The 21,204-nt window shown below is 40.5% G+C and overlaps 1 protein-coding gene across 1 annotated transcript in view; it reads right to left on the minus strand.

The window, feature by feature from the left end:
- Positions 1-20,827, minus strand: part of ENO4 (enolase 4) — a 28,326-nt gene extending 7,499 nt beyond the window's left edge. The window contains exons 1-9 of the mRNA XM_042457033.1: positions 20,698-20,827; positions 15,601-15,791; positions 14,467-14,609; positions 9,601-9,770; positions 8,831-8,962; positions 7,784-7,837; positions 3,929-4,000; positions 1,592-1,759; positions 1,204-1,329 (exon numbers count right to left, since the gene is read on the minus strand). Coding sequence (XP_042312967.1) covers positions 1,204-1,329; positions 1,592-1,759; positions 3,929-4,000; positions 7,784-7,837; positions 8,831-8,962; positions 9,601-9,770; positions 14,467-14,609; positions 15,601-15,755 — 1,020 coding nt within the window. The 5' untranslated portion in view covers positions 15,756-15,791; positions 20,698-20,827. The remainder of the gene's footprint in view (positions 1-1,203; positions 1,330-1,591; positions 1,760-3,928; positions 4,001-7,783; positions 7,838-8,830; positions 8,963-9,600; positions 9,771-14,466; positions 14,610-15,600; positions 15,792-20,697) is intronic.
- Positions 20,828-21,204: the final 377 nt, after the last annotated feature.

Raw genomic sequence — 21,204 nt, forward strand, 5'->3', positions numbered from 1 at the left:
GGCCTCAGAGGGAGCGATCAGGCAGACCCAGCAACATCAGGGACTGCCTGAAGGAAGAGGCTCCTCTCTCTTGCAACTGTCATCTTGGCCTCAGAGGGAGCGATCAGGCAGACCCAGCAACATCAGGGACTGCCTGAAGGAAGAGCCCCCTCTCTCTTGTAACTGTCATCTTGGCCTCAGAGGGAGCGATCAAGCAGACCCAGCAACATCAGGGACTGCCTGAAGGATGAGGCCCCTCCCTCCTTTAACTGTCACCGTGTATTTTGTATTGTATTCTATTGCAATTTTTACTGTACACCGCTATGATCATTGCGGAACAGCAGTCTATAAATAAAACATATTATTATTATTATTTAGTTATTCCTACTGCATCCGTGAATGGCTACAACAGTCAATGTAAACAGCAGCTGCCTCCAGAATCCCTTACTCAGCATGTATGAACAGCAATACAGTGAGAAAAGGGGAAAGCACACAGCCTTCATTTCACCCCCTGCATGTTAAAGAAGCATAAATATGTAATTTTGATCATCAGTACAGAGAACATTAGAAAAGTGAGTCAAGACTTACCTAACCTACTGATATTTGTTTATTTTCATATTAGCATAGTGCTAGTTTTAGATAAAAAGTTAACTGAGGGCCTAAGCAGATGGCCCAGAAGGAGTGGCTTCCAACCATTCCAGCCCCAATCGCACTAGGACCGTGGCAACTGCATGGCCTTCTTCTAAAGTGGGCTACTGCTGCAGTCCCAGACAGGCTGTTGATAGAAGTGCCAGCTTTCTGCCTGTTAGCAGGGCTCCCAGAGTGGCTTCTGGCCGCTTTCGGGGCAGGTGTCATATATGCCTCCAAAGTGGTTGGAAGCCTCATTTGGCCCGTGCATTTTGAGCCTGAAACATGCTGAACTTTTTTTTTTTTTTTTTTGTGGCACAGAAAGCCATCCCTATTCTTTCCTTGCTATTTCTGCCTCTGGTGCCAAGTTTTCTGTTAAAGCCCAGGAAACACATCTACTTTGTTAACTGAGAGATACTTGTACATTTATAGCATTTAATTAGGTCAGGGATACATTGCTGAAGGATATACTTCAATGTGATTTTGATTATGACTCATTCTTTAAAATGCAGAACTTCCAAAGTGTCATGCCTTGCTCATTTGAAAATCTCTTTTAAAAAAACAACGATTTTTTTCCTGATAAAAAACAGTTCCTACCTCTTTCCTCAGTGGATCTATAAATGTGATGATAGAAGGGAATTTATTAGTCAGTTCTAGGTATACGTCAACCATTTCATCAGCGGTCTTGTGTGTTCCAAGCAGTATTTCATATTTTCCCTTACTCTAAAATTTAACATATTGATAAGTTACATCAATGTGAAGCTACCAATGTATCTTTTTCATAAGTAAGGGCAGGATTCAAGTAAAGAATTAGACACACTGAGAGGCCACAAAAGTGGTCACTAGCTTTGTTTGAAAATGAAGCCTCCCCCCATCCTCATGAGCTTCCTTCCCTTTAAAGTAACATCCCCTTAACATGTAATACAACCATAGGGGTGAGAGGACAAAGAATATTCAAAATTAAGGTAATGAAAATAAAGCTTACATAGTCCATTAGTTCATGTGCAGCACAGTTTAGCCCCAAGTACATATCAATGCCTAATTGCAAGGACAGATTTGCACAAGCCAATTGGATCAAGGTCAGAGGATGTTCTAGACTTTCACTCCCAATTACAAGGCAGCCTAAGTGAGATATTTTTTTAAGAAAAGGAGGCTGCAAAAAACAAACAATAACATTGATGTTAATTTATATATATATATATACACACACACACACACACACACACACACACAAATACATGCCTCAATGAAACACTTTCTTCTCTACAGGCAAATACAGTCATTGGTGCAGGCCCACCTCCATATCTGTTGGAGTTGTATTCTCATGGTTACTGGAGATAATCAAAAACATGGTTAACAGGGAATGGCAGAGGCTAACCATAGAGTCACAATGGACAACCTCCAGATGCCAGAGAAACTTTTTTCCTGATGTAGGTAAGTGAAACCACAGATACCAATCACATGAATATGGGAGTAGAACTGTACATCAAAGACTGTGCAGGTACTATAGCTTGCTCTTTGTCTATATATATATTTGTTGGACAGTTATGGTAAAACTGCTTTTTCTGGCTTTGAACTGGGTAGATTTAGTGCCTACACATTAGTGGTGGGGATCATGTGGGTCTTTAGATTTTGTTTGTCTGCATAACCAATGGTACATACAGCTGATGTTCAACAACTTCAAGAGATATGTGTGAGTCTCACTCCAGCTTACATGAAGCCTATCAGGTTCTTGAAACAGGTTGGTTCATCAGATTCTTTTCTAGGGATGGGAAGGCAACAATTACTACGTGAGCCTTGAACATGCCATCTGCAAAGATACTGTCTCATGTCTTCTCCAGTTTGAATTACTGTCCAGCCATTTTATGGTCAGAGCAATTTGAAAAAAGAACATGAAAATATATTGAAGTTTTTAAACAACTGACAGAAAAAAAATGAAGCCATCACACTGCTTCCAGGTAATCAAACATTACTATTATCTTTAATGCAGTATAAAACAAAAATAATGGACATAATCCAATCAAAACAAAGTATAAATGATTCAGTTGACAAGATCTAACTTAGAACTTATTTTTTTAGGATTTAAAGAGAGTTTAACATTAGCTAGATTATAGATAACTGAAGCTATCTTGATACTTAAACCCTCTTGTGTTTTGATTCCTATAGCTTCTTCCATCTTTTTCTTAAACACAACAAATCAATTTAAGGAGGGAAAGATGGACTAGGTTCACACTGTGTTTTGTGTCGTAGAACTAGGAGTTGTTTATTTGGGAGCACCTCTTGTTTCATCCATCATTTCTACTGAGTAAGCACTACGTAAGCACAGATCATGCAACTGTGTTCTATATCAAAACACACTTCTTTACACTGTATTTATTTTGGTTTCTTTCATTCAGTACCAAGATTTTCAGTTCAAAAGTATAACAACAAAAATACAACAAAAATACTGCAGATAAAACATCACAAGTATAAACTTACACATTCCAACTGCATTCAAACTATGGCCTAAAAACTGTCACATATGAACTCTTCTGTGCTAATCTAGGGCAGCATCTCCTCCTCACTATCCAACTAACATAACTCATGTTTTCTTCACACATGCCCTCAGAAGGGCAAAATCCAACTCTCAATAAATAATATATTGAGCTTCTAGAACCCTTAGAATTTCAAATAGTATGCTACACAATGATGTACAACTAAGCAAGAGAAACTAGAGACCAAACTAGCATGATTTGTGATATCTATGAACTAATCTTCATGGGAATAATTTTATTAGATGTTACAGATTTAAGAGACAGAGTACATCTTAACCTCCTTCCCAACTTCCTTTCCCATTTCAGTGGCAATGACATGAACTGCAGTTTGAAGGGATAAAATCTGGGAATATACTAGCTCACAACATTCTCTTGACAAGACAATTTGAGGGAAACAGCTCTGAGTTCTGTTAATGAAGTCACAGAAAGACATTTACCTGAAATTTTATGGACCAGGAACAATTCATTAAACTTTCTAAATTCTCTAATTTTATTTCCTTAGAAGGGATACGGTGTTACATTTTTGCTAAATGTATTCTATTACTAGCCTTTGAGCATTTTATTCTGTTATAAAACAATTATAAGAAGCAATAATTGTACTCTTCTCTAAGGTACAAAGGCAATACGTGTTCTCCTTTGGTGTATAACTAAAAATCACATTCCAGTGAATCAGTGGTATTTTTTGGTTAATTCATGATGGCCTGTTATACTGTCATCTTATGAGTCTAATAATTATGCTGTGCAATAACCCACTTTTAAGATCAAGACTGCATTGTTTTTCTCCTTACCGGAGCTTTTTTTCCAGCATCGCGTGAAGCAGACTTTTTACTCTCTCCCATGGAGATTGGCTGTTGTACTGGCTTTTAGAAATTGTTTAAAAACATGTAAATATTCAAACAAGTATTAACAAAATGTTAGCTATACTTTTTCTTAACAACCTTGAGGATGTTATGCAAAGTAACATTAAGGAATGAATACACAGGCAAAATTAATGCAAACAGTAATCAGAAAACCCTATTTCAAACCATAATACATTTTTTTATTGTCAACTAACAAGAGATATCCAACTTAACACTAGGGGGTTGTTCCCACTACGGTTTAAACCAGATCTCGATCCAGTTTAAACCAGCAAGGTTCCCACTTAAGTTGAATCCCTGAAGCGATTTGGAAAGAGGGGGACATGGTTTTTACCCATTTTTACCCATTTAAACCACGTCAAAAAGGCGTTGATAAAATGGAGTATTTTGGGGGCTGAATCAATTTATTTGGAAATAAATCGATTCAGCCCCAGTGGGAACCAAGTGGAATCTAATCAAATGGCACCTTTCCCAGCCATACCTCCATGCTCCATCCTCAGTCCTCTGTCCTACCTCCTGGCCTGCCTCTCTCCTTCCGCCCTGGCCCCTCCTCCACCCCCAGTATGGCCAGGAAGGACGGAGGGAGACATGGTGGGGAAGCAGCAGCTGTTGCTTCCTGCACTGATTCTTGAAACTGGCACAAACATAGTGGAAACCACGCTGTTTGCTGAACCAGTTTCAGGAATCGGTGCAGGAACCAAATCAAGACATATGTGGGAATGTAGTCCAGATACACCCAGGAACTGTAATACTGTTTTAAGCCATATGGAAAGAACTCTAAGAAAACCCAACATCTTTATACAGGCTGAGTCTCCTTTATCCAAAATACCTGAGACTAGAAGCATTTTGGAGTGGGTGGGATGTGGGTTGTCACACCTCAAGAGGCTGGTTATATAAACGATGGGATCATTCACACTATGAAATACCATACCCAGTGTGGAAACTGGGTTATTCCAGGGTCATTCACACTGTGGCCTGAAGGCACCCAGCATGGTGTGCACGGGGTGGGGGGGGCAATGAAAAAGCAACTTTGCCCATGCCTTTTTTGGGAGTCCAGAGCAATTCACATCTTTGGCAGTGGCAACACAATACTGAATCGCTCCAGATTGCTTGGATCCATTCCTGGACATGAGGTGCAGCCAGTGTGAATGCCAGACTGGGTTGGAGAGATTCAGTTGCACTAAACATGTGAACACCGATTTGGGATGACATCACAGTGGAGATCCACTTCTCAATAGTGTCAAGAAAAAAGCAACATGGGATATACAGTATATGAAATAAAATATGTATGTGAGAGTCAGGGTGACTCAGCAGAAGCCAATTGAGAACCACACAGGTGTAAATGGTAATGGAATTAACAAGTCCTGAATGCCAAGGACAGAAATGCAAAGTGGATAATTGGACACACCTGACAATTGTTAAGTGGTCAAGGCTGAGATGATGAAATCATTAATTGTAGGATGAACCAAAAGAACCAATGAGAATGGTGTACACGCCTACTGGGTGGAAACAGACAACAGTGGGTGGTATCTTGCATTTACTATAATAATGACTAAGAATCCCAATGTATTTTGTGGGTTGTAGTAGTACAGTGAAGAGTTGAGTATTGTTGTGTTGGATAGTTTTGGAGCTGTATATAGTAGAATAAAGTAGATCTTTTATATAAGACTACTGAGTTGTCTGGTGTCTTGGGTGAAGCTACAAGAACCAGCTGGATCCTGAAGAAGGGTGAAGACTTCTGTGGAAGCAAGAGTGAGAAGGCTTGGAGAGTTTGTCGGGGTCTTCAGCCTATTCTCTGTAACTCTGCTAAGCTATAACCACTGGCCAAAACTGGTCAGCGTGGTGCACAACCAGGTGGTGAGTTCGAACCAGAGGTGAAGAGCTACAACTCCCATCATCCCTGACAAATAGTACAAAAAGGTGAGTGTGAATGAGCCCCTTATTGTGTGTGTCTTCCTGGAGAGTCAAACAGCACACACCTTGTCCTGGTTTCTTCAACATAATTCTATGACCTCAACCATTATTTCTTCATTCCTCTTTGACAATTAAAATAAAGCAAACTATGATGTCATTTGTGCCATGTGGTTTCTTAACCTCTAACATAACTGCATTCCCAGGATATCTGATATCATGTATGAGGCAGCAATGGCTGCCTCCCTCCTTTACACTCTCGCTTCTGTTTTATTTCTGCACACAAAGCAACAGGATTTCTGGAGGCAGTGCAGGAGTGATGGTGTTTCCACAAAGGATCAGATACTGGGGTATAGATATGGGGAGTGCAAACCAAAAGCATCCTCTCCCAAATAGGAATTCTGCTCCCCAAATGAAATTTTCCTTTAATTGCCACATTTCTATATTTCCACATTTTCTATGTTTTTAATGTAACTGTCTTGTTTTTTTAATTTGTTAAGCCACTTTGTGTTCCAATTTTTTGGGGGGAAAGTGGAATATAAATAAATATTATAATGATAATAATAATTTCTAGCATCACCAAGAGTGAGACATTGAAAATCATTCACACTTAGGCCTCTTCTATTTGTGGTGTTTGCATCCTCTTGGTACCTTTGCCTGCCCTATTACTCTGGATGCATTAACTGTGGGGCCACCCCTTTATCCCCCACATCATTGTCATGGCGACCACGTATAGCAGCAACAATGCGCTCAGAAAAAGGAGCTGCAAAACGCAGCTCCTTTTTCTGCGACTACCAAGGCGCCATTAGTGCCCTGGAGTGGCGCAGTGACGTCTGTTGTGCGCCGTGCCATTTGGACACAGCACACAATGCACATCATCAGCGCACGCATGCCAAAATGGCACCAGGAGAGCACGGTAGGACTTGGGAGTGTGGGGACGCTCTGCTCTCTCGAGCCCTTTAAATCGGCCCCAAGCCGGGTCTGTATTTTTATGTGCTCAACGGAAGTTTTAAGTTACTGCAATGCTAGAAATCTGGGAAAATTTCATTGAGAGGGGCAGAATTCTTATTTGAGGAAAGATATGCTCACAGCTACACCCCTGATCAGATGTGCCCCTTATTACTGGAATAATTTAAACAATAGTCATTGAAGCCGAACGCTGAATTGTTGAAAAGGTGTAATTAACAAAAAGAACAGTGCAGTGCTCTAGTGCTGCCATAAAAAGTCAATTCTTCCATTGTTAGTTGTGAAACTGATCCAATCACACATTCCCATTTCCCAAGTGCCCTCTCAGCAACCTATTTCTTGTGTTTCAGGGTGTTTCAGCATTATGAAGACAGGATGGAATTCTGCTTTTTCATCCTCCCTGTACTATCTCTCTCTTTCCCATATCCCTAAGAACAGAGATACTCCTATTGGGGCAGCTGTGGATCAGGCCATAGAACACTTCTGTTTTTGCTAGTCAGCTTTGGTTCCAGGAGAGAGAGGAATTCAATTCAGCTATTTTAATGGGTTGAAGTTTGTCACATTAAACAGTAGGGATCTACAATTTTAAAAAGTTGCAGAATAAAGCAAACCTGCTCAATCATCCATACCTTTCTACTATTTCATTCCATTTCACCCTCCATCTAGTTTCATCTTATTTGTGTTCCACATAGCTAGCCAGCATTCTGTATCCCAGTCCTGTTGGTTTTTTTTACAGGTACAAGAAGAATTCTTCCTGAAGTATTTTTCTGCAGACTTTTGGTTTCCCCTAAACTTGTTGACATCTCAATAGGCAGTGCTAAGTTATTTACTTACCTACATAAGCAATGGCATTCATTCCAGAGGATTAGCAATTACTTAATTTATAAACACCGTTACCACTTTACTTACAGGTTCTATCATCTTCATCAGCTGTTTCTGAATATCCAGACATCTTTCCATAGCCTGAAAAATATATAATAGTCCTCAAAACCATGTATTTGTTTCTATTAGATGTAATTTTCTATTTAAAAAATCTGTATCTTTGAAAGAAAATAATAATAATAATAATTATTATTATTATTATTATTATTATTATTATTATTTGTATTTCCTGCCTCTCCCTGCGGATCGAGGTGGGATTACAGCAAAGAATAAAAACCACAATACAATACAAAATACATTATCTAAAAATGGTGATAGAAGAATATATTAATCCATGAAAATCAATTTCACATGTGATTCTTAAAATAACTGTATTTGTAGATATCTTCTTTCTCACTCTGTCTCTACTGAATGACACATATTACCTTTGAAGATGAATTCCTACTTTGTGCAAATGAAATTCCCACTACAGTTGGCCTTCCTTATACATGGATTTTTTATACACGGATTCAAGCATCCACAGCTTGAAAATATTTTTTTAAAAGTATAAATTTCAAATATTAAACCTTGATTTTTCCATTTTATATAAGGGACACCATTTTGCTATGCCATTGTATGTAATGGGAATTGACCTGGATTTTGTTATACATGGGGCTTCCTGGAACCAAACCCCAGCAGATAACAAGGGTCCACTGTACAATGCAAGACTCTGGTAAATCTTTCTGAATTCATCATTTCCTTGTTTTCTCTACTCACAAAAGGCATAATACACTGGCAACTTCTCAGATACAAATGCCAAACAAATCAAGGATAGGTACATTCAATACACAACAATTTATTGTACATATTGATGCACATGATATTTTCTCTGCTGTCCTTGGGATAAAATCAGTTATGTTTAAAGCTGCCAACCACTATCTATTGATAGCCCAACAGGAATAGGCTGACAGAATTGGGTACATGATTATGACCTAGATAAAGAATGTTTACTTCTTTCAGGATGATTATAATATTGTCAAATGCTTTTCAGTATTGTGTATATTAAGGTCAAAGAGAGGGGAAAGCATGTAGTACTTGTTTAACTGTTAGCCAGGCTGGAGGTATAAGCATCACTTCCTTCATCAAATTCAGTTTTCCAGGCGATGATTTGCCACAGCTCAAAACTGTTATCATTGGTAATGGCACAGCTAGTTCTTTAGGCATCTCCTAAAACGGACAAAGGGTACATGGTATATTTAGTGTTCACCGCAAATAGAAGCCTCATTTTACACATCTGATTGTACTGGTCCTTTGTTTAATTACTTTGAATTGTGTTGTGCACCATCTCAATAAGAAAGTAGGTGCATCAAATGTGTAAATGAACTGTGCCCCATTTGCAACTCTGACTGGAAAGCAAGTCAAATCTTGATTGCTCTACACAATTTGCTAAGGATCAGTATACTCTTAATAAACTAAGTATGCATAGAAACAGCTACCTATAGGAGAATAGAAAGAAATACAAGAAAGGATTCCTTATTTATTCTTGTTACATCATCAAAGGAGTCATTTCCATACTAGTAGTAGACAAGACAAATCAGTGCATCAGCACTGAAGATTTGTCACAGGGACATCAATCAGAATCCTTATAACTTAAGGATGTTCTAAGGATTTCAGAAGAAGAGAATCAGAACTAGGTCAAAGATCCTCAGTACTAGACTATAGTTCTCACCCAGTTCCCACAGATATTAAATAAAGGATTTCACAAATCTTAAGAGTGTAAATCCAACTTGATTACTTCAATTATTCCCATCCTGAATAGCAGTTCTGGGGAAATGTGAGTAGAAAGTCAAAATCCTAGTAAGTACCTGACTGGGTTTCAGCAAAGCAACATGCAGGTATAAAGGTATCTCACGAATTATTGCTGCCGTCTTTGCAAGAGCAAGTGATACACACCCAACAGCCATGCTTCCCTTAACTATTGGTTCAGGGGGTTCTGCTGGCAGGATTGGTTTCTCCATCACAGAAGCCTTCTTCCCTGAGAAGAAGAAAAAAATGTTTGCAATATTTTGCTGTTCACATTATCAATAACACAGAAAAATGTAAACTGAATAATCTCTAACAGGATAGAGGAATCTGTTTCCCTTTCAGATGTTGTTTAACTGTAATTGGCAGACCCAATGATGAGGGATTATGGGAACTGCCCATACCTTCCCCACCAGTTGTACACTGTTAAGTCAAAGGAAATTAATGAAGAAACTCAGATTCTGTTTGCTATAGCAGTTCTATTGTGTTAAACAAACTACCAAAGAGATGAATGTTTTGAGAACTAGCATCCAAATTCTGCGTTAAATTCCATTCTATTTAGCCACTTTCTTCAACTACTTTTCAACCATTAATATATTAGACTTTAACCATCTTTGTCCCAAGATGTAATGATCTGATATTTCAACTAATTGCTCTCGTCTTGGCCAGAACTATTTTTATTTCTCTCCTTTCTTCTTTCTTGATATTTGACATTATGCCCTTAATCTTCCAGCACTCTCAGACCTAGACTTTTACATCCACAAAACTCAGAATCCAATGTACATTTTGAAAATTATCAGCTCCCACTTAGATACCTTAATAATGCCTAGATTTTTGTAGCACAGAACCTAGCAACCATCAACTCCCACTGTGACATTTATGTCCTCAAATCTTTATCATCCAATGGTTTACTCTGATTCCCAAATAGGAGCTGGCATCTTCTGAGAATCTGACACTAGTTCTGGGTGCTGAGCGCCTTTGAAAAAATCTGACCTTTAATCTAAGCACTTAATGGTACCTTTGAACAGCAGAACATAAATGGTCCCAAGTGTGACTATGGAACTCTATGCAGAGATACAACTAAAAAGGTCTTTAATTTGAGGCACACTATAGATCTGAGCCTATTTACATCCAGAATGCACAGCTAAGGAAAATTAGGGATAAGGTATCAAGTCTATATAGGATGTACACTCCAGAAATACTCAGAAATTAATTTGTCACAGAATGACAAATTAAGTTTGAACTTCCCTTTTTTCTTCTATTGATTCTATTAAGAGACAATGTTGTTGTGTGCCTTCAAGTCATTTCTGACTTATGGTAACTGTAAGGTGAACCTATCACAGGGTTTTCTTGACAGAATTTGTTCAGAGGGGGTTCACCCTTGCCTTCCTCTAAAGCTGAGATAGTGTGAGTTGTCACACAATGACAAAACTACCAATCATTCCTGAAGACATTTTAGTTTAGGTTTAGAGGGATGACAGTAAGATTACTGCCAAAATACATAGGTATTTGTGACTGTACTGAGGAAGCAACAAATCATTTTAGGGTACAAATCATCTCAAGGAGTCTTTTATAGGACTTTTACATGAATGTTTTGAAGGATGCAATATAATGTCTCAGTTCAATAAAATATCTTTAAAGGCAAATGTAAAGGTATTCCCCATTGACAAGGTTGTCAAGTCGTGTCCGACCACAGGGAGCAGTGCTCATCTCCGTTACTAATAATAATAATAATTTGTTTTATTTATATACCGCTATTCCAAAGATCATAGCGGTGAACAGCAAGTAAGCTAATTAGCAAGTAAGCTAATTTGCCCCCAACAGTCTGGGTACTCATTTTAGCGACCTCGGAAGGATGCAAGCCTGAGTCGAGCTTGGGCCCTTTTGCTGGTCTTGAACTCGCAACCTTGTGGTCTTGAGTGAATGGCTGCAGTACAGGCATTTAACCACTGCGCCACCAGGGCTACTAAGCTGGCAGAAGCTGGGGCTAGTGATGGGAACTCACCCCATCATGTGGCACCCGGGCCTCGAACTGCCATCCTGCCAATCTTGCAATCAACAAAGTCAGCAACTTAACCAACTGAGCCACCACATCCCATGTAAAATATCTTTACATCGTTTAAAATCTCTATTGTGTTGTTATTGAGTACATTCAAGTCATTTCTGACTTCTCGTGACCCTTGGGTAAATCTATAATGGGGTTTTCTGAGAGTGAGAGGGTGTGACTTGCCTAAGGTCACCCAGTGGGTTTCCATGGCCAAGTGGGGAATTGGTCTCCTGGTGTCCTAATACAATACTCAAACCACTACACCACACTGGTTCTCATTAAGAGACTAACAACTGAATATTTTTGGTAAGAAAAGTAGAAATATGCTTATTTCATATTAAATAATAATAATAATAATAATAATAATAATAATAATAATAATTTTATTTATATTTCCCCGCCTCTCCCTGCGGATCGAGGTGGGATTGTTAGGGCGTGGAAAGACGCGCTGTGTCCACCACGACCACCTACAGAGTTGGACCACGTCGACAGGACACCAGGGAGAAGGAATCTGAAGAGATGTCTGCAAAGGTTTTCAGGCCAAGAAAGAAAATAATCCTTCACCACTGCAAACGGCCTTAAGCTCCCAGCTTGAGAAATAACAACAAGAGCACTTCAAGCCTTCACTCTACACGAGGGCTTTAATAAATAAGTTACTTTAGTAGATAAGTTACTTTGCCAACCAAACAACCATAACAACAAAAACAGAGAGGCAGTAACTCTAACACCAACTGTCATAACTAACACTCTCTCTCTCTCTCTGAAGGACTGACAGCATCAACATTCCATAATTCAAGTGTCAACTGTCAACTGCCACTGGAACTATAATAGGTTCCGCTACAGCTCCATCTTGTGGACACATAAATGTCATTTGCTTACAGAGGTTACAACCCAATAAAACATACAATACAATCAATAAAATACAATAATTCCAATATAATGCATCATCTCAGCAGTAATGTATCAATTAAAAGATAACTTGTCATTATACGACAGTTACCTAACAATAGGATTACACAGAGCCATGATCAAGGGTTGATGGATGAGTATCCTAAACACTTAATTGTGAAATATTCGTAAATACTGATGTCTGAAATTGGATTGAAATAGTGCATTGTTACCCCTCTTTGACAGCATCTCCAGGATTCTGTGTCCAGGAAGCCTAATGGTTGCAACAGTATGTAGAAAAAGGGTTTCCATAGGTGCAAAGGAGCTGCCTTTAGAGTCATTGGAACACAACGCTGATCTCTTTCTCCAGATGCACAAAGAGCCCAGTCTAGGTCGGCTAGGTACCACAGGCCTGGAACTGGTGTAGTTAATACCCACCCAACCATGAGTCCCTGCTATCAATGAGAGAGAAACTAAAATAACTGAGATCTAGACAACAATAAAAAAACCCACAAACAGATAGGCAGCCTTGGACAATCTTGCCGAAGCCAGTAAGAATGTGAATGAGATGGTCAATCTTTCATTCCACTCCTTTCTAGTTCCACTTAGAACTGCACTGAAATCAACAACAGCAATTAAAACTACATCATCCGTGTTGTCAAAGTATCAGTTCAATTTCCACTATATTTACCATTCAAAAAGTATACATTACATATGTGAACATGAAACATCTGAGAATAATTAATATACTGTATGACATGTACTTTTCTTTTTCCTTTTTTTTTTTACCAAAAAAATGGAACCAATCACAGTAGCTATTCAAACATCAAAAGGCTAAGAACAGAAGTATTGGACACATGTGCCTCAGTTTCAACACTGGATAGTGGGACACTGATAATTATACTTGCACCAAAAAGTCCATGTTTCCTATGTTGCTTCCCTAGAAAAAAAAAGTTGGGGAGAGTGGTCATATCTGGCTGGCAACCAGATCAGATGGCAGGCTAGCACAGAGCCAACTGCTAAGGTGAGAGGACATCCTCAGAAGCATCTTACCCTCTGCTTGCAAAATGCAGCCAAGCTAATGTAAACTTTACAGCAGACAGTGTGCTCTTCCACATCCCTTCTATTGATAATAATAATAATAATAATAATAATAATAATAATACAGTTTATTTATAGACCGCTTTTCCAAAATAGATCAAAATGGTGTACAACAGAACAAAATTATTCTTAATAGACTCAACTATACCAGCCCCACCCCCCCCCCCACAAAAAAAAGTGCAGTTCTGTAGCTACCAGGAAGGGGACCATCAATACACACACACACACACACACACACACACACACACACATATATATATATATATTCCCTGGCTTTATTTGGTATCATAAAACTAGGAGTGTCGCTTTACTTGAATTCAAGCCCCTCTCATCAAGCAATGCAGCATGGCATAAATAAGCTGAAAATGGGAGCAGAAAGAAAGAAAGAAAGCCTTCTTGGTGGCGGCTCTCAGGCTATGGAATTTTCTTCTGAGAAAGACTCAGTTGACCCTTTCTCTGCTCTTTCTTTGCCAAGTGTCTAATTTAATTCTAGTTGTTGGAGCAGTGGAAGAGGTGTGCTGGTTTTTTAAAATATGATTGGTTTTAAAGCACTTTTAACTGTTCTATATTAGTGCTTTCAAAGGATTTTTAGGTTAATGATTTTAATTTTTTTATGCAGATGATTTAAGCTATTTTGTTTACATGCTGTCACTTGGGAGTCAAACATGAGACAAGCTGCTGCAGGCTATAAAATGAATGAATAAATAAATACTATTAGATGGGACATCCTATGGAGTTTTGTAAACAGCAATATTCCTTGGACAACCATACAAGCCATTCCTTTCCACAATCATGCATCTATGTAAAGAGAAAAGATACATTTATCGTGCGATAGTAGCATCCCTATTAAGAATTGAAATTGTCTTTATCAGTGCAAATTCTATTGGATAACCTGGTTTGGTGGATTTCTTTTTTCCAGAAGCAGGTGCAGCAGGTTGAGGTTGAAAAACAGGAAGCGCAGCCTCCTGGGTTTCTTTATCTTTTTCAGCTTCCCTTCTTGTTTTATCTTCTTCAGCTTTCTTTGAAAAGTATTCACTGGGACAGAAGAAAGTGGCATGAACATCACTATTTGGAACATTACAAACACAAATTCTACAAGATGATGGGTGGGAAACTTTATGCCTCACAATAAATATTAAACTGCTTAATTCTGCCTCTATTTTTTTTTAATTTCCAATCTTAATTTTAAATTGTGCTATTTGGTGTGTTACCAAATATTTGGGGACATCCAGTATAGCATAGTGATTTAAGTGTTGGACTAGGACTCTGGAGACCAGGGTTCAATTCTCCACTCAGCTATGAAACCTACTGGATGACCTCAGGGAGTGGAGGCAACAGCAAACCTCATCTAAATATATCTTGCTAAGAAACCCCATGATAGGGTCACCGTAGGGTTACCATAAGTCAGAAATGACTTGAAGACAGAAAAAAAACACACACATTTCTATGAAAAATGTTTGAAGATTTTCAGCATGGCCAAAAATCCCTAGAAAGCTTCAAATAAATAAACAAATAAACAAAAATCTGCTGTGGGATGACAAATCAGAGAACCTCTATAAACATGTCATCCTCATTCTGTTTATTTTGTTTAAAATAATTATAATTGTTCTAACTAAAACCCTATGAACAGAAGCCTGCTGGAACAAGTCTGTAAAATATAAAGGGCTCTCCTCAATAATTTTGCAGAACATTCAAATTCTCCAGAATGCTGCTGCTAGGCCTGGGATGGTCCCAATTCAGTAAATAGCTCTATTTCAATTTAATCTGCACAGCTATCTACTGGTTTCCAGGCTTGTATAACTGTATTTCTTCATTTTAAGGACAAGATTGTAACAAGATTTGCTGTGCAGTTAATAAACTTGTCAAATTTCTTTGCAGCCTTCAGGGTATAGCTGTTCTTTACATCATCTTGAAAGATGCTACTTGCTGTTGAAAGTTTGACATCATTGTTAAAAATACAACACAATAAAAATTTCAAAAGAAAAAAAACACTGAATAATAAGCAGAACAAATATGGGACACGTACCCTAGTAGTTTATCGATGTTAAACTGGTCAGTAGGTTGAAGGCCTCTGAACATTTCATTGAATGATTCATTTACCCATTCAAGTGCTGTATTTATAGATTCGTATCTTTCCTTTTCGTCAGCATCAAATGCTTCGGGTGAGGCATTTTCAAGCATTTCAGCATGAGAAGAGATCGTGCTGGAACAAACCCGCTGCAGAATATTAAAGATCTGCTTACTATTGAAATTTCTCATAATAAACATGGCATTGAAATGTTTCCATTGAAGCCTTATTTCTTACTGATATATGTTTGGATTTTTCTTTCCAGTAACAAATGTAATAAATGTCAAGTATTTCACCAAGGTATTCAAGGAATTTTTGCCACATGAGAATATCCACAGCTTTTGATTTTATTTTTATATCTTTGTTAATATGAAGCGTGCTGCTTATGTGAAGTTTTGAACAATGCACATACCATAGATTATATTGTCAAATTTATCATTCAATTCTTTTTTGGATATGGCTTAAAACATATTTTTCAAAAGATGAAAGGGAGCCACAAAGGACCTTAATTCTTTCATTCAATCCACTTAAATCCTCCAATAAGAAGCCCATGAGCCTTCTTCCTATTTCAGGAACTGAAGTAAAGTGCCTCAAAGCAGCCTCACTACTGTTTTCTACTTTTATTTTAAAAAGATAATTAAAAAGATAATGTCCCAATGAGTTAGGGTAAGACCGCCTTTTGCTTCTAAGAAGCACACTGTGTAGAACTTTGGCCCGTTACAAACGGGCATAATAGTACTAGGGTTAGAAAGGAGCGTCACTTCTTGACGCCCCTAACCCTAGTACGGACCCAGTCCATACAAAATGGCGGCGCCCATTCCACATGGGGGCTGCCATTACGACGTCACCACTGTGCCGCCTCCAAACGAGGCGGCGCGGTTGTGACGTTGTCGCGTAAGGGTGGCTAGAGCGCCCTTTCCGTAGCGCGAGAAGGAGCTCCGAAACAGAGCTCCTTCTGCAGTTTGCGTCGCTGGCGCAGCCTTTAGATGGCTGCGCCAGCGACGCAAGGGAGAAGGGAGCCGAGTGGCCCCTTTCTCCTCCTCCCCGCCACTATTGGGTGTCCTTGGGGCATGAAGCCCCAAGGACACCCATTTCCAGGCTGCGGAGAAGCGGCCTTTTGCCACTTCCCCGCGGCCTGGAAAGCGGCGGATCGGGGCCTCAGAGGCTGCCATTGTGGCAGCTGAGGCCCCAATACAGCGGGGAAAGGGCCGGTTACAGGCCGCCCCAAACAGGCGGTCCATAACCCGCCAGTGAGATTTCAGGTTGAAAACGAGCACCTTAACTTGCAAACATGTTGTCAAATTGTGAGGTATCTACCACCATTTTCTGATTACAGTTCCCCCCCTTTTTCTTTTAGCAAACCCCATTTCAGAATTTCAATGTGATACTCAGCTGTGCAACCTGAACAACTAAAAGCATCTTGTCAATTTTGTGATGCCTAGCACAATATCCCAATGTGGCAGCCACAGAAATTCAGTTTCATTACTATAGATGTGTTTAAACACGTCTATATTTTTCTCTAAATAACACAATTGGACAGAGGTTCAAAACCTGATATTTGTGTCAGGATTGCAGTTGCTCCTGTTGCTGCAACCCTGACACAAATCTCAGGTTTCAAACCCTTGAAAGTGATCTTCACCATGGAATAGAACTTTCTATTAACACCAATTACTTTCACCAAGAGTGATTTTTCTTCAGGAGGGAAAGAAAATAGTTTGTAAAAGCCCTTCCTCATACTCCGGAAGACAAAGTGTATCACTACAGATGTTGATGCACTTCAGTTTCCAGCATTATTCACTGTTGACTTTACTAGCTAAGACTGATGGCTGCAGTTCAGCAACATCTGGAGGGCTATACTTTATGTATTTATCATATACCAATCCAAGACTGCATATGCACTGCAGAATTAATGCAATTTGACAGCACTTTAATTGCCATGGCTCAATGCTATGAATTCTAGGGTTTGTTGTTTTGTGAGATACTGGGCCCGAACAGACAGGCCAAAATAAAGCTGCTTCGGGTCACTTTGGAGGTATGCTGTTTAAATTATGCATGCGTCCTTAGAGGCAGGAAGCCGCATCAAAGCCAGTCCTATGGACTGGAGTGTGGCTTTGGTGTGGCTTCCTGCCTCTAAGGACGCATGCATCATTTAAACAGCATACCTCCAAAGTGACCCGAAGCAGCTTTATTTTGGCCTGTCTGTTCGGGCCCATTGGCACAGCATCTAGGAAACTCCATGGCAAAAACAATCTGTTCACATACAACCTGCTCCTTATCTTATCTCGCCTTCACTTTCACAAACACTGTCGCCACTTTAGGAGGCTCCTGAGTGAATGCAACAATGTAGCAAGGTAAGGAGCGTGCACTGATCCCGTAACCTGGGTCAGTGCAGGGATGGGTATGTGAACACCTGCCCATCCTTCCACTAACTGGATGAGCACCGGGGCCAGGAAATCATGGGTTTGACCCTGCTTTCCTGTCCCATCTGCTCAGTCCCTCTCTCAGAGAGCTCTGGTGCCACAACAAACTACAAATCCCAGGATTCCATAGCACTGAGCTATGTTAACTCGGTGTCAAGGTGCATTAATTCTGCAGTGTGGGCAGCAGCCTAAATGATTATCAGGATGCAGAACCCCATGATGATTACCTGGAAGAAGAAAAACACAAGAATTATATGTGATGTCACAGATTAGGGTTTTTTTTTGGTACAAAATGTTATGTTACATATTAAGGCAATATGATTTTGAATGCATTGAATAACAGAAGTAATTGGGGAAGGAGCTGGCAGGAGGACATGTTGAGACCCTTGGCTACACGGGTGCTTTATCCCGAGTTCCTCCTGGGCTCGCTGTGTCCTGCCTACATGACTTTTAAAGCTTCCTCCCACAACCCACATTTGAAAAACTCAACTTTTGCTGCAGGTTTATTGGCGGGGAGGGGTTTCACTGATGGTGATAGCGTCCTTTTCACTCGCCATTCTCATTTGTTGCTTGGTGTTGTCATTGTGGGCACGAGCCCCTCTGAAGTCAGAACAAGGTGCCCAGCACAGATAGCGTGGCTGGGCGCCTCATCCTGACCCCAGCAGCAGTGCTGGGTGATGAACAGGGACAACGTGGAAAGATAGCCGTCTGTCATTGCTGGGGAAGAGAGCATGGCAAGGGCTAAAAAAATTGGGGGGAGGGGACTTACTGGTAGAATATTAGAAAGGATTTTAATAAAGTTAGTGGCTGACATTTGGTCTGGCATTTGGGGATTTGAGAGATTGGTGTGGAGTATAAATGACTGAGAATGAGGGGTAGGATAGTCAGTCAGTTGGAGGGCCAACTGTATTGCTTTTGTAAATCATATGCTTTGGACCTTTGGGGACACTATCTATATATATAAAGATCTGGTTCAGATACAGTGCCTATGGTGGCAACAGTGAACAGAGAGAGCTGACAGCTGCGACTATCCCACTATCGCACATGGGAATGTTGAGGGTATCTAGTTGGTCCCACTGATGGCCTCAGCAGTGGGACAGAACTTCCTTGACTAGTGGCAGAAGTGAGCTTAAGGGAAAACCCTCACTCTTGATAGTAGCAGTCTTCAAGTATTGGTGATTTAGGCAGAACCTTACAACTGGTGGGATAAAAAGCCATGAGCTTCACAACATACAACACAAATATATAGCCATGTTACTTGTAAAATCAGTATGTGAAGAGATCTTGTAGCACTTTTGAGGCTAACTAAAAGAAAGAAATTGGCAGCATGAGCTTTTGTAGTCTGAGGAAGTAGACTTCAGCCTACAAACGCTCATCCTCCCAATTTCATTCTTTCAGTTAGTCTCAAAGGTGCTACAAGATCTCTTCACATACTGATTTTACAGAGTAACATGGCTACATCTTTGGCCCATTACAGACGGGCCTCTAAGTACGTGCTGAGCACGTACTAGGGTTAGGAAGCGGCGGCACTTCTGCACACCTCCAACCCTAGTACATGCTCAGCATGTACAAAATGGCGGTGACCGTTCCACACGGCCGCCGCCATGACTACGTCAAGTCCGCGCCACCTCCAAACAAGGCGGCGCGGTTGTGACGTAGTGAGGCCGCACAAGGGTGCCTAGTGCGCCCTTTCCGCGGCCCTGGAAGGAGCTCCGTTTCGGAGCTCCTTCCAGCTTTGTGTCACTGGGTGCAGCCTTTAGATGGTTGCACCAGCGACACAGAGGAGCGGCCCCTTTCTCCTCCTCCCCGCCATCGCCAGGTGTCCTTGGGGCTTGAAGCCCCAAGGACACCCCTTTCCAAGCCGTGGGGAAGCGGCCTTTTGCCGCTTTCCCACGGCCTGAAAAGCAGCGGATCGGGGCCTCGGAGGCTGCCGTTCCGGCAGCTGAGGCCCCGATACACCGGGGAAAGGGACGGGTGCAGGCCGCCCCAAACGGGCAGTCTGTAACCCGCCTGAGTGTTGTATGTTGTGAATCTCATGGCTTCTAAATGCAACACATTTAGAGAGTCCCAACTTGATCTCTCTGCATTGTTCCAACAATGTCATAAGTAAGTTTGTACATGTTTGGCAACAACAGCCTCTGTGCAATCTTCCAGTTGGACATCATTTGTTTAGACCAGGGGTAGGCAACCTGCGGCCCGGCAAGGTCTTGGGACCGGCCCCAGCCCGGTCTTGCCGCCGATTGCCGCTGGATCCTTTGGCCTCTCGCGTGAGGGTGTGGGGCCTTTGGCCTATCAGGAGGAGGCGGGGAAGGGGGGTCAAGCGGCGGGCAAGGGGGGGAATTGTCTATAGAAGCCTCCCAAACATGCATTTATATTAACATTTTTTTTAAATCAGCAAATTTTTTTGCGTGTCCTCCATTTTTAAAAAAAGTGTTCTCCATATGAAAATTTTGTCCTACATTTGTCCCGGTTTATTTATTTATTTATTTAATTTTTTAATTAAAAAAATATATTTAATTATTTTATTTTTTTTGGCTTCGGCCCCCCAGTTGTCTGAGGGACAGCAACCCGGCCCCAGCTCAAAAAGGTTGCCTACCCCTGGTTTAGACAGTGATAAGCACAATGAAATTCATACCTTTTCACGCTCCTTAATTCGGCAAGACACTTCCACTTCCAAAATTGGCCGACCAATCCCATCCAGAACCTTTTTGCCAACTAATCTGCATATCACTGGAGGTTTTGATTCCAGAAAGTAGTTTGCCTTGAAGATAACATTACTATAATTAGTTGTGGTTGGCTGGTATCAGGCATGCTGCCCAGCCCTCATGGGGGGGGGGACCCCACAGTCTTATATGTTTGGAATGTTTGGTGGATTTGAATGTGATCCACCTATTTTAGCAAGCCATGGTACAAATTTTTTAATAGCTGAAAGTACTGCTTGCCATGATCTTGTTTCCAAACACTGAGGAAAGGAAAGGTCTTGTCTTATACAACACCTTGCTTAAAAGCCGTGTGGCACAGATGCAGAGTGGGCTACTTGCCCTTTTTCACAGCACTGAATTAGGAATCAGAAGAATTGTTCATGGCTGCCAGAGCAATACGGTTGTGTATCCTTTATCTAGAATTCCAAAATCCAAATATT

Source organism: Sceloporus undulatus, chromosome 3, assembly GCF_019175285.1.
Source record: "Sceloporus undulatus isolate JIND9_A2432 ecotype Alabama chromosome 3, SceUnd_v1.1, whole genome shotgun sequence".
Classification (NCBI taxonomy): domain Eukaryota; kingdom Metazoa; phylum Chordata; class Lepidosauria; order Squamata; family Phrynosomatidae; genus Sceloporus; species Sceloporus undulatus.